The sequence below is a fragment of the Musca autumnalis genome, unplaced genomic scaffold, assembly GCF_047663935.1.
Source record: "Musca autumnalis isolate F117 unplaced genomic scaffold, ASM4766393v1 scaffold_3, whole genome shotgun sequence".
NCBI lineage: Eukaryota > Metazoa > Arthropoda > Insecta > Diptera > Muscidae > Musca > Musca autumnalis.
Genome location: NW_027411866.1, coordinates 200244875 through 200259537, shown reverse-complemented (window position 1 = coordinate 200259537; position 14663 = coordinate 200244875). Strand labels below are relative to the sequence as shown.

Genomic DNA, 14663 nt, shown 5'->3' with positions numbered 1-14663 from the left:
ATAATAATAATAGTAATAATAATAATAATAATAATAATAATAGTAATAATAATAATAATAACAATAATAATAATAATAATAATAGTAATAATAATAGTAATAATTATAATAATAATAATAATAATAATAATAATAATAATAATAATAATAATAATAATAGTAATAATAATAGTAATAATAATAATAATAATAATAACAATAATAATAATAATAATAATAATAATAATAATAATAATAATAATAATAATAATAATAGTAATAATTATAATAATAATAATAATAATATTAATAATAATAATAATAATAATAATAATAATAATAATAATAATAATAATAATAATAATAATAATAATAATGATAATAATAATAATTATAATATGTTATGGATTTTTATAGTACTTTTGGTAGTCGTAACTACTTACAAAACACCTTACTAACCCATTATTTTAACAAGGCCATGTCGCACTGAATATCTAGTTATTTTATAACCACTAAAATAAATAATAATGATTTTAGACCCCAAGTATGTTTGGACAATTTGGAGTTGATTTATCCATGTCCGTCCGTCTGTCTGGCTGGCTGGAGCGCACGATAACCCTCGAACGGATCAACCGATTCGGTCCAAAATTTGGCTTTCGTAATATTTTGTGCAAACTTAGTTTAAGTTCGCAGATGGGTTATATCGGTCCACTCTTTCCGGTACCTCCCCCACAAAAGATCGAAATTTTGTTGTAAAAACTATTATTCGCTGTCTCCTATACGACGGCACATGTTTCATCAGGGGCAAGTCCATACTTCCTGAGAAAATAGCCTGAAAGTTGCAAAAAATAACTCTCGAACGGATCTGCCGATTCGGTCCAAAATGTGGCCTTCGTAATATTTTGTCCAAACTAAGTTTATGTTCGGTCCACTCCTTTAGGTACCTCCCCCACAAAAGTTCAAAAATGCTCGGAAAAATTGTGCGCACGATAACTCTTAATGGGAGTGACCGATTTGGTCCATACTTTACACATATTTCTACCAGATATAGATCAGGTTCGAATATGGACTATATTTGTCCACTCCTTCGAGTACCTCCCACACAACATTTCGGATAAGTTCACATTAAGACTGGATATCGTATCACTTTGATTTTTGTTAAAGCAACTTGCATTCGCTGCTTCAATTACGACGGTAAAGTTTTTTTCAGGGGCAAGTACATACTTCTTGAGAAAACAGCCCAAAAAATATAAAAAAACCCCATATCACCATATGAAAACTTTTGAACTGATCAACCGATTTGATCCAAAATTCAGCCTTCGTCATATTTTGTCCAAACTTAGTTTCAGTTCGAAGAATCGCAATACCTTTCCACAAATTCCGGTACTTCCCCCCAATATTTAAAAATTTCACTAAAATGGTATGCACGATATCTCTTGAACGGGATCTCCTCCAAACTTTGGATCTCCTAATATTTTGTCCAACTTTAATTTAACTTCTAAAATGGCCCATATCGGTAATCTCAATAGGGTACCTCCCCCACAAAAGTTCAGTATTTGTATCTAATTGCAGTTTAAAATTTATACGAAGATTCTTTGGAAATGTACACCGAAGCTGTTCGTTGTGATCCTTTTTAAAGCGATGTTATGTTTTCCATGGATAAATCCGTGCTTCCTGGCATACTAGTCCAAAAATTATACGATGGGCCACTGAAATGACTAGTGGGCGCGTTATCTTTCGAAAATATATGACTCACAAAATAAGATCCACTTCCATAATGAACCAAGTCGGTCCATTCCTTTAAGTACCACCTCCGCATCACTTCTGAACTAATCCACATCTTTTTCGGCAAGTTCCAATGTCCTAAAAGGGCCACCAAATTCTGAAAAGACACTAAATGCATTCGATCTGTCCGTAGATGAAAGTTTAAATTCACATGGCTGAGGGTATATCTCTGTCGGCAAAGCCGACTGATACCTTTTTTACTTGTTGAATTTTATATCTATGTACATATGTGTACGAAAAGTACCATGTTTGGCACCATTTTGGTATTGGATTAACAGATAGCGCTGGAATTTCAAATTTTGTTTATTAAGGTCAGTGTCGGTGTCTACAAATCGAGTCCCTTATCATCGTTCGTAGGGTAAAAGCTTTGGGGTCATATTTTAGCTCACTACTTACCACCCATCTTCAACCAGGTATGAACACGGGGAGAACATTTGTATGCCGAATCGTAAGTTAAGCTAAGGGAGTGTGATCTCCTTGTTCATCTCTGTTTTCAACTGATCCTTGATAATAAAAGCTAGTAATAGGAACTTTCTCAGAGAGTAAGGAGTTTTTATTCTCTCTTGCAAGAAAATTGTGAAAAGTAAACAGACACCTACCCAGCAAAACCCAGCAAGCAATCAGCTGACTTGCCTAAACAGATCAATTTGTCCGCCAATGAAGGAACCAAATGAAGCAAAAATCTTGTGTTTTATTAAAAAGGAAATTATCCAAAAAAGGATTTTTTCCACTTTGCAACTTTGTTCTCCAAAAAACAATACAATTAGGCTTGCTATTTCCACAATAAAATTGTTTTTAATGTGCACAAACATAAATCATCGAATAATTAAAAACAGCTGATTTATTGTTTGCAGGAAGAAGAAGAGTTGCAAGTGCTTGCTAGAAGAAATTTGTCCAGCAAGAATTTGCAAACTCTCAGTCAAAGAACTGTCAAAATGTCTCTCTCGATTCGCTCTATTTTGCTGGACTTTTGAGTTAACAGACTTCCAGCAACAATTGATACAAATTGTTACAAATTTTAGGGTAACCAGACACACTTAATATTCTTATCCCAAGAAGTCATTTAAACGAGTCGATTTAGCGAAGCTATAAAATAAAATTTTAAAATAACGTTACGAGATCGTAAAACCAAAAAAGTTATCGATATATCGATAGTTCATAAGAAATTGAGAATTGTTATTTTTCTCTCGATAGTTATATGCTCATATTTACACAAGTAGTGGAGAATAAAAAAATCTATTTTTTTTTTAATTCCACGTAACTGCCTCTCTGTTGATTTTGTGTTGAGGTAGTAAGTATATCGTAAATTTAATAACGTAAACAAAAATAAATCCGTAGTCACAACTACAACCTCCAACAAGTACAACAAAACAGTAATAACCATAATCAGAAAACAACACCAAAAAACAATAAAAGGTTGTTATTGAGTCGTTCAACGAATTGAGTCGGAACTTGAGCGTATTGGAGTGAAGAACATAACGGCAACGGCTAACTAAACCCGTGTAAATGCACCGCATTCAGTCCGCCAACGAAGTGTACGAGTGAGGGTTGTGTATTCGGACGTGGAGAAGAAAGTCGATCGTGCCAATCAATTCGATTATTTGTTATACCACTTGGCCAAAACGAAGTGTGTGTGGTGTATTGCGGTTGTTTTTATAAAGTTGGTGTTTTAGAAATTCGGTTTTACGGACAGACGGCCGGCCATTGTCGTCGCGAGTGTAACGTGTAAAATAAATAAGGATATATTTTTCAAATTCTAAATAAGGACATTTAAGATACACTTGATTGGTGTTACAACAAAAATCAACGTGAAAACATGAAGTAAGCAAATTGAAAAAAATAAAATAAAAAAACATGTGGAGTTAAAACCAATAGTGTAGAGTTTGTAAAGAATCAGTAAAAGCAAAAAAGAGAAAGTCTCCACACGTAAAACTAGTTTAAATAAATTATCAATAAATATTGTCATTCGATCAGACTCAAACACTCTCTCCATGTTTGATTGCCAAAAATATGTATATTTTTAATGCTAATCGCAATGTACAAATACACGACCTAAAAGAAAAATAAATTGAAAATTAAACAAGTAAGAACAGACTATAGTCGGACGGGGCCGACCATGTGATACCCTATACCACTAAACGCGTCTTCTTGGGATAAAGTTATAAGATGTGCATTAGAAATTTTACCAATTTTCACACAAAAGTTTAGATCAATTTAACCCGCTAAATATTATCCGATCATACCGTTGACTTGCACGCTACTTCTTCATCTCAAACCAAAACTACGTTTAAAATTTCGCGCCGATCGGACTATTATTGCGACCTACAGAGCGGCTACAAAATCGAGCAAAAATTTTGTTTTTGGTCCATTTCATCCCTTTAACATTTCACGATCATCGCCAAAAACTAATCAGTTCTATTCTGGTCCAAACCCGACCTCCATACTAAATTTCGTGACAATCGGTCCATAATTGCGGCCTCTAGCTTGATTACAATTTTTAATGGACGGACAGACGGACGGACGGACGGACGGACACACATCGCTAAATCGCTTTATCTCGTCGAGATATGAAGTTTGGTATACCACATGAGGGGTCTACGACGAATATTTCGCGGCGTTACATGAATTTTTGGGAAAACAAACTTATTATACCCTTTTCCACATTGTGGTATAGGGTATAAAAAAATACAACTTGAAAATTTCAAATACAATGATTTGTTAGAAACATTTATTTATGCCATTAACAATAAATTTTCGTGTCATTAGCAACGTTAACGCCATTGGCAATAATGGGAATTGAATGACTACGACAATTCTTTTCTAAAGTGTTGTTTTTTTTTTTCAAAACGTTTTTGTTTTTCCCCTTGGCATATCGTATTTGTTTTGAAGCCGCTATTGTTGTGATACAGGGGTTTTTATTAATTATAGAACGTTTTTTTATTGGGAAATACCTACGTTTTATAGAAAAAAAAATAGAGCAAATATAAAAATGTGTCTGTGAATTGGGGAGATTCTCACGGAGTTTAACGGATTTTTGCACAATTAAATTAAAGTTTAATTAAGTATTTTATCCCATAAAGTTATAATAAATATTATTTTCAATCAAAGCCGGACGGTGTGAAATTATGTTCACATTCTTCTTTTAAACTCAACCTTTAATACAGAGAAATCTGTACACTATAAAAAAAAATAATTCAGCATTTATTGAGGAAAATCGAATTGGAAAAGATTGATAACTCTCGAAGAGACTAACCGAATTGGTCATAAAATTACATATGGTCATATTACTCTATGCACAGATAAGATTCGAATAAAGGCTATATGGGTCAACTCCTTCGACAACTCCTCTCGGATCGTTTTGAAAAATTTTCAGCAGGTTGTCCTTGCGGCCGTCTTTACGAAGGTAAAATTTTTTTCGGGGGCAAGTCCATACTTCCTGAGTCAATGGCTTATAAGCTCCAAGAAACCTTGACGGCACCAACTAAAATGGCAAATCCGCAAGATGACTTTCACTGGGCTAACGAGGGTATATTCACTTTCATACGGGCAAAATGTGTCTCATCGAAATAATGGTTTTAGACCCCAAGTATGTTTGGACGAAATGTGTTTCAGACAATTTGGAGGCGATTGAGTAATGTCAGTCCGTCTGTCTGTCTGGCTGGAGCGCACGATAACTCTCGGACGGATTAACCGATTCGGTCCAAACTTTGGCTTTCGCAATCGGTTCACTCCTTCGGGTACCTCTCACACAAAATTTCGGAAAAGTTCAGTTTAGGACCTGTTCTAAAAACGTTCTAGACACAGATAAGATTGGAATATAGACTATATAGTCAACTCCTCCGACAACTCCTCTCGGATCCTTTTGAAAAATTTTCAGCAAGTTTTCCTTGCGGCCGTCTTTACGATGGTACAATTTCGTGGGCCACTCATTATTTCCTGAGATAATGGCCTATAAGCTCCGAGAAACCTTGAAGGCACCAACTAAAATGGCATATCCGCAAGATAACTCTCACAAGGAGTTTCATCTAGGCACGTATCGGTCCTGTCGCTTCGGGTACCCTCACACAAAATTTGGAAAAAATTGAACTTTAACAGGTCATCTCGGATCGTTTTGCTTATACCCTCAGCATTTATGCTAACGAGGGTATATACACTTTCATACGGGCAAAATGTGCCTCATCGACCCCAAGTATGTTTGGACGAAATGTGTTTCAGACAATTTGGAGTCGATAGAGAAATGTCCGTCCGTCTGTCTGGCTGGAACGCACGATAACTCTCGAACGGATGGACCGATTCGGCTTTCGCAATATTTCGTCCAAACTTAGTTTAAGTTCGAAGATGGGTTATATCGGTCCACTCCTTCCGGTACCTCCCCCACAAAAGTTCAAAAATGTTCAGGAAATTTGTGCGCCTGATTACTCTTTAAGGGAGTAACCGATTTGGTCCATACTGTGCACATCGTTAAATTTCTACTAGGCTTAGATGAGGTTTCAAAATGGACTCAATCGGTTCCCTCCTTCGGGTACCTCTCACACAAAATTTCGGAAAAGTTCAGTTTAGGGCCTGTTCTTGAATCGCTTCGTTTTTTGTTGTAGTAACTTGTATTCACTGTCTTGCATACGGCGGTACAAGTTTCATCAGCGGCAAGTCCATACTTCCTCAGAAAATAGCCTGAAAGGTAAAAAACCCTGTGACGCCGTGTGTAGTTGTTTGAGGTCAAGATAACTCTCGAAAGGATCTGCCGATTCGATCCATAAGTTCGAAGATAAGCCATATCGGTCCACTCCTTCAGGTACCTCCCCCACAAAATTTCAAAAATGTTCGGAAAAATTGTGCGCTCTATAACTCTTTGAGGGAATGCCCGATTTGGTCCATACTTTACACATCGTAATGTATCTACCAGACATAGAACATGTCCGAATATGTCCACTCTTTCGGGTACCTTCCACACAAAATTTCGGATAAGTTTACTTTAATATCTGCTCTCGAATCACTTTGATTTTTGTTGAAGCAACTTGCATTCGCTGTCTCCATTCCGGCGGTAAAATCTTTTTTCAGGAGCAAGTCTATACTTCTTGAGAAAACAGCCCGAAAACTGTAAAAAAATCCTATGGCACCGTATGTAGTGGCTGGAGCGCATGACAACTCTCGAAGTTTTGAGCTTTTATCCTAGTCCATATTTTTGTCGGGAAGCTCATACGCTCAAAATTCTGAAACCCCCCTAAAACATTTTTTTTTTGAGAAAAAGTATTTATATTCACACAGGCTGAGGGTATATCTCTGTCGGCAAAGCCGACTGATACTTTTTTACTTTTTTTAAATTACGGTAGCGCACTTTTTCTCGGGGACAAGTCCATACTTCCTGAGATAATGGCCCAAAATCTCTAAAGAAGCCTGCCGGTACCAACTAAACTGGGTAGTACGTAGATAACCCTCGAAGGGAGAAACCGATTTGGTCCAAATGTTGTACAAAGTATTATTTTTACAGCCTTGAATTACGTCCGAATATCGACTACATCGGACCACTCTTGCGGATACCTCTAACACAAAGTTCAGAAAGAGTGCAGATTAAGGGCTTGCGTGGGATCGTTTTTATATTTTTAGCAACATGTTTTGCAAATCCACACTTCCTTAGGAATTGGCTTAAAAACTCATATAGAATTCAGAAGAATATATCTCTGTCGGCACAGCTGACTGATACTTTCTTACTTGTTTAATAGGTAGTAAGATATAAAGAACACAAACACAGATTTGGATATATGTAACTCCCATGCACCAAGCACGCTATATATGCCCAATTTTGATAAAATTTCGAACTGTGTTATATTGGCAACGGTTCCGATTTGGATGTAGCTCCCATATATATGTTCGTCCGATTTGAGGTATTTAGAGGAGTATTGTATTTACAGCAAACACAAATTCTGTCCAATCTTCGGTCGAATTCATGGGAAGATATATTATTGATATTTGGAAAATGTGACGCAATTTGGTCTAGAAAAAATGTCATATAGTCGGTTTTGATTATAATAATAATGACAAATATCCCAGCATTGTTTGGGCGCATTTCAACAAAAGTTATCAATATTAAAGAAGACATTCTGAGCTGTGGAATTTTATTTCCATGGCGGATAGATCCGCTTTTGTTAGAATTACTCATAGAGAAGAACCTGATAAAGGAAGTAGCCCTTTCGCAGCTTTTAATCAATACCAAATGTTATGGTGTTACGATATGTCTTGCGGTTTCCAAGCAAAATCATGAAAACCTAAAAAAAAATCTAAAAATGTGAAATTTGACCCCGATTTATGTGAAAATCCCTCCGGCGATATATGTGAAAATCCCTCCAGCGATTTTTTCTTGATTTTTGGATTTTTATCATCTATGAACATTGGTGTTTCAGAATTCGCAAAAATTTCCCAGGTGTAAGCGGTTTTTAAGGGCACCGTACTTTATTTTGATTTATAAGGAGGCGATACAGTCAGATCATTGTCCCAATTTGAACGTCTATATCTCAAAAATGGTTAATCCTACGAAAATACCATCAAGGCCAATCTTGTAGAGAATTTTCACAGGTACAACATTTTCCTTAGTCGCATTACGATAGGACTTGTGGTTTACAAGCAAAATCGTGAATACCTAAAAAACGCTACAAATTTGAACTTTGGCCGTGATTTATTTTAAAATCCCTCCGGCGATTTTTTCGATTTATGATTTTTCTCATCTATTACCACTGTAGTTTCAGAATCCGCAATAATTTTCCAATTGTAAGCTCCATTCATTTAAAGTTAGTTAAGGCGCGCCGTGATATAATGTAATCTATTGATGATTATAAATTGTTTTATGGGAACGTACGATTGTTATATATTTCTGTGCAATCTGGAATTTACGATGTTTTGATAAAATCCAAAATATTGTGTTATTTTTAAAAAAATTGTCGGTGCTGTGATTTGCTAGTAGAAGTAAAAATATTCCTATCTTAATTTCATTTTCCAATAATAAAATCCTTATTTATTCAATAAACAAACCCAGATTTTAATTCGATATTGATGATTATTATAAACGATAATAACGTTAATGACACAGAGCAACAAAATTCCCCTTTTTCTAAAAGTAGAAGATTTTTTTTAGATTTTTATTTATTATCCAAGAAGAAGAAAAATTTTTACATCTTTAAAATACAGATATGTTACAATTTTATGAGATTTTATCAATATGATAAAAAAAGAAAAATAACTTTTTGCGAATACATATGTAACTCACATGAAGAAGAAGTGTGGTGTCACTTTTTTCTCCATCGTGATACATTAAGTCTGTCTAGTTACTTTCCCAGCAAGAATTGTCCAGCAAGAACTTTCTCAGAGAGTAAGGGGTTTTTATTCTCTTTTGTTAGAAAATTGTAAAAAGTAAACAGACACCTTCCCAGCAAAAACCAGCAAGCAATCAGCTGACTTGCCAAAACAGAACAATTTATCCTCCAACAAAGGAAGCAAACACGTTGTATTTTATTAAAAATAAAAAATAAAATGAAACAAAAAAGTATTTTTCCACTTTACAAACTTGTTCTCCATAAAACAATACAATTAGACTATGTTATTTCCACAATAAAATTGTTTTTAATGTTCACAAACATAAATCAACAAAAAAAACTTAAAACGGCTTGCAAGTGCTTGCTAGAAGAAATTTGTCCAGCAAGAATTTGCAAGCTCTCAGTGAAAGAACTGTCAAAATGTCTCTCTCGAATCGCTCTCTTTTGCTGGTTTTTTGTGTTAACAGACGACTTCCAGCAACAATTGGTACAAATTGTTACAAATTTTAGGGTAACCAGACACAGCTATTATTTAATAACGCATTTATTTTAAATTTTCAGCCTGTTCATGTACATTCATGTATGTCGCACGAAAACTTACTCACTTCCGTCTAACTATCGTGCGACTGCCGTTACGCAGGGATGCCAACTGTTCCGAGGTAAAAATCGCTACAGCCACATACGTACCATAGGTCTGTAGCGATTTTTACCTTAAAACAGTTGACATTCCTGCTTAAACAGTGGTTTTTGTACATCAAAAATCACCACAAGTAGCGGGAAAACCACCAACTTGGCACCCCTGCCGTTACGTATCCAAGCGAAATACTACTAATTTCAATGTACATTTGTACAACGATGTTCCATAAATGAGAGCCAAATGAGAAATAAAAACAAAATCCACATAGATTGGAATATGCGTGTTTTGTTTTGTTTGAGAAAATAAAATGTGTCGGCATTGTGAATTATTTTACTACATATTTAATCGATTTCTTCAAAATAATGAATGAAACCGCCTTTAAAACGTGTCTGTAAAATTTTTGTTTTGTTTCAAGATTGTGTTGAATAAATTTGATTTAAGATTTTCGGTTTTATTCTCGAGTTTACCTTCTACTCAACAGCTACAAAGCAACTGAGTGATTTTGACATTCTCTTTCTACAAAAGACAGTCCTTTCGAAATAGTACATAAAGTTTATTATGTCATAAACCCAAATTTACATGGAAAAGTGTACGTTTACGTGTTATTTCGTATGGATTGTCGATCGCATAGATTTTCGTTTCGAAGGTGTTTACATGAACAGAAAATGATTTTTTTCCACTTCGGAAGCGCGATGTGGATTATATCAGGATTATATACTTAGGGTACCACTCTCACAAAAGTTCAACTTTTTTGTTTAAATGCAGTGTTCGAAGATCCTTTGGAAACGTATACGGATGTTACTCCTTGTAGTCCTGTTTATAGCGATATTAGGATTTTTCGTGGGCAAGTCCATGCTTCCTAATATAGTGGTCCAAAACCCCTAAGTTATACGGTGACCAACTGAAATAACTGGAGAGCGTGCTATATATCGGGAAGAAATTACTCCTAAAATAAGATCCACTTCCAAAATGGACTTATGTTGGTGCATTCCTTAAACACTTCCGCAACACATTTGAGCTTTAATTCAAATATCCAAGAAAGAAATTTCTCTATAGTAGGCCTGCTCACACACATACAAACACATTTTGTTATTGTGTTGGTTTTGAAACACAAACATTTTGATAGTTTTCCAACATACCATTCAGTCTGATTTTATAAAATTTGCGAAAAACAATTCGTATAAATACATTCTACAATTACACGGATAAGCTAATAATTAGCATACACATTCATTATTTTCAAGAGAATCAAGTTTCGTTTATTCTCCAGTGGCTACACAAGAATTTATAATTCAAATATGATGCTTTTATAATTCAAATATGATGCTTTTTCGAGTAATGTTGGTTTGTTGGGTTGTCTTGTGTAATGGAAAAAATGTGTGTATTGAAAATTTGCATTTCAAAAACAAAGGCTCTCTTTTTCAATTGTGTGAGAGAGCAAATTGACACACACCGACAGGGGAAGTGCGCCCTTTGAGCAGCCTTGCTCTATAGTTACCGTTATAAAATCACTTTACGAAGTAATCTGAAAAAACATAGATATTTTCGTCTTTCATAGACTACAACAGAACCGAAATGGTTGAATTGATCAAAACCCCTGTATTTTTTCGTGTAGCACCGAGTTATTTGGGGGAAAAGGCAGTCAATTCGATATTGTCAATAGATAAAATTTTCAATGCACACAGGCTGAGAGTATATCTCCGCCGGCAGAGCTGATACTTTTTTACTTGTTTTTTTTTGTGATAATTTTTATATTTATTCTAGGCAAATAATGTCTTCACACCTATCTTTAAAAATGTAATGTCAATATTTAATGAAAATTAAAAAAAATAAATAAAAAATTGACGAATCTGGTAGACATTTCGTTCACTTATCTTTTTAAAGATATTGTTCTTCATTTTTTTTTTTTCAAAAAAAAAAGCAAACAATTAAAAAATTAAAGCAGAGAAGAACGTCTGTGGGTGCACAATACAATTTCCAGTGTGTCCCAATAGGATTGAAATCTCAATCTTGCATTAAAAAATTATACTTTTTTATTCGGAGATCTAAGGGCGGATCGTCATATTATGTTTTTAGAATTCAAAGATTATTAAGTTTGTTTTTCGAAAATATTCAGAGTAGTTTTTTTTTAATATTTTGTTAAAAGTTCTTTTATTTATTAGTTACGAAAAATTTGTCATTGTTTACTAAGGGGTAAGGTAGTGGGGAAATGTTTGTCTTATTTACAAGGGCAGTTGTACAAGTTTAACTAGTACCAAAGAAATTCTCATTGAGAGTTTTTCTTTGGGCTCTTATCAATTCGAACGAAGAAACAAAAAAACAAGGTCATTGCGAGACTTGAAACAATAGTCTTCCAAATTTTTTATACCCTCAGCATTTATGCTAACGAGGGTATATACACTTTCATGCGGGCAAAATGGGCCTCATCGAAATAATGGTTTTAGACCACAATTATGTTTGGACGAAATGTATTTCAGACAATTTAGAGTCGATTAAGCAATGCCCGTCCGTCTGTCTGATCGGATGAACCGATTTGGTCCAAAATTTGGCTTTCGTAATATTTTGTCCAAACTTAGTTTAAGTTCGAAGATGGGTTATATCGGTCCACTCCTTCCGGTACCTCCCCCACAAAAGTTCGGAAATGTTGGGAAAAATTGTGCGCACTATAACTCTTGAATGGAATAACCGATTAATAGACAGCGGAATCCTATGCAAATGCATATATGGTTAGGATGGTCGCAGAGAAAATCTGATTAAACAGAAATCGTGCATATTTTGACATATTTTTACATATTTGCATAAAATGATCATATACAAAACCATATGCAAAAATATATTCAAGTATTTGTGGTCTTAATATCCCACCGAAATGGCTGAAATTTGGTTTTAAGTCTTCGTTAGGGTTATGAAATTTAACAACTAAAATTTGTCGGTATAGGTCCACGTCTTCATATAGTCCCCATAGAACGGTACCTCCGGATTTCTTGTATTTTGAAGGTTGTGGCCTCAATATACCTCCGAAATGACTGATATTTGGTATTAAGTCTTCGTTGGGGGTATAAAACTTTCCACCTGAAATTTCTCGGTTTAAGTCTTCCTTGGGCTACAAAAAACTTTCCACCAAAAATTTGTCGGTTTAGGTTCAGGTCTTCATATAGCCCCCATAGAACGATACCTCCAGATTTTTGGTATTTTGAAGGTTTTGGCTGTGGTTATACATTTCTCTGTTTTATTGACTTGTCTGAAGAGAATTTTAAACAGAAAAATTTTGCACACAAACATTTTTGTACCTATTATTGAAATATTTATTGCATAAGAAAATATGCAAAATGCATAAAATATGCATATGCAAAAATTTATGCATTTTGCATATGTCATATGTTTCGATTGCAATTTAATCAGAAGCCAAAAATATACCCAGTCCCAAAATTTGACATGAATCGGACCAAAAATAGGGCTTGCATAAAATTCCGCTGTCTACCGATTAGGACCGTACTTTGCACATCGTGAAATTTGTACCAGACTTAAATTAGGTTCTAGTATGGACTCAATCGGTCCGTTCCTTCGGGTACCTCCCACACAAAATTTCAGAAAAGTTCAGTTTAGGACCTGGTCTCGAATCTCTTTGATTTTTGTTATAACAACTTGTATTCACTGCCCGCTTACGACGGTACATGTCTCATTAGGGGCAAGTACATACTTCCTCAGAAAATAGCCTGAAAAATGCAAAAACCCCTATGACAACGTGTGTAGTGGTTGGAGCGCAAGACAATTCTCGAACGGATCAACTGATTTGGTCCAAAATATGGCCTTCGTAATATTTTGTCCAAACATAGTTCAGGTACTTCCCCCACAAAAGTTTAAAAATGTTCGAAAAAATTGTTCCCACTATAACTCTTGAAGGGAGTGACCGATTTAGTCCATACTTTACACAAAGCATGGTCACATTTGGCACGGCGGTGCCGATGATTTTCGGCAATTTACACGCACACGACCCGAATGCACAGAAAGAGCGTACAAAAGAGAACAAATGTTTTGATTTGTTATTGTTTTATAGCTTGAGTGAATACAAACTTACTAACACACTGTTATAAGTTGCCAATATTTTAAATACGTTCACATTTTCTCCGTTCTCTTTTTGGTCATGCTCCTTCGGGTACCTCCCACACAAAATTAGGGATAAGTTCACTTTAAGACCTGATCTCGAATCACTTTGATTTTTATTTAAACTACTTGCATTCGCTACCTCCATTACGATGGTAAAAGTTTTTTTCAGGGGCAAGTCCATATTTCTTGAGAAAACAGCCCGGTCGGCGGTCGGAGAGCACGATAAGTCTCGAACTGTTCAACTGATTTGGACCATAATTTGGTCTTCGTCATATTTTGTCCAAACTAAGTTTCATGGGGCAATACCGGCACACAACTTCCGGTACTTCTCCCCAATACTTAATAAATTACAATAAATCGGTAGGACGATATCTCTTGAACGGGGTAAACAAATTGTCCAAACTTTGAATTTCCTCATATTTTGTCAAAATTTAGTTTAACTTCTAAAATGGCTCATATCGGTCCTCCTTTGTGTTTGAGTGCAGTTAATTCCTAATCCACATTTTTGTCAGCAAGTTCAAATGTCCAAAAAGGGGCCACAAAATTCGAAAGAGACCTCAAATTCATTCGATCTGTCCGTAGGTGAAAGTTTCAATTCACATTGGCTGTGGGTATATATCTGTCGGCAAAGCCGACTTACACTTTTTTCCTTGTCCTCACTAGTAAATAAAATTAGTTTTAAGAATATTCTGCAAAAATAGCACAAAATAAAAGTTGTCATCTCAAATAAAAACCCCAGCCCTCTCTGATATTGATCAGGGTAAAAATGAATTGTGCTTTTTATATATTTAAGATGAAATCAAAACACAGCCAATTGTCAGCATTTTTACCCAATAAATTTCCCAATGAGT

The 14663-nt window shown here is 35.0% G+C and overlaps 1 protein-coding gene across 1 annotated transcript in view; it reads left to right on the top strand.

Moving 5' to 3' along the window:
- Positions 1–3003: 3003 nt before the first annotated feature.
- Ggt-1 (gamma-glutamyl transpeptidase) overlaps positions 3004–14663 on the top strand; it is a 42152-nt gene continuing 30492 nt past the window's right edge. Inside the window, exon 1 of the mRNA XM_073976269.1 lies at positions 3004–3585. Coding sequence (XP_073832370.1) covers positions 3581–3585 — 5 coding nt within the window. The 5' untranslated portion in view covers positions 3004–3580. The remainder of the gene's footprint in view (positions 3586–14663) is intronic.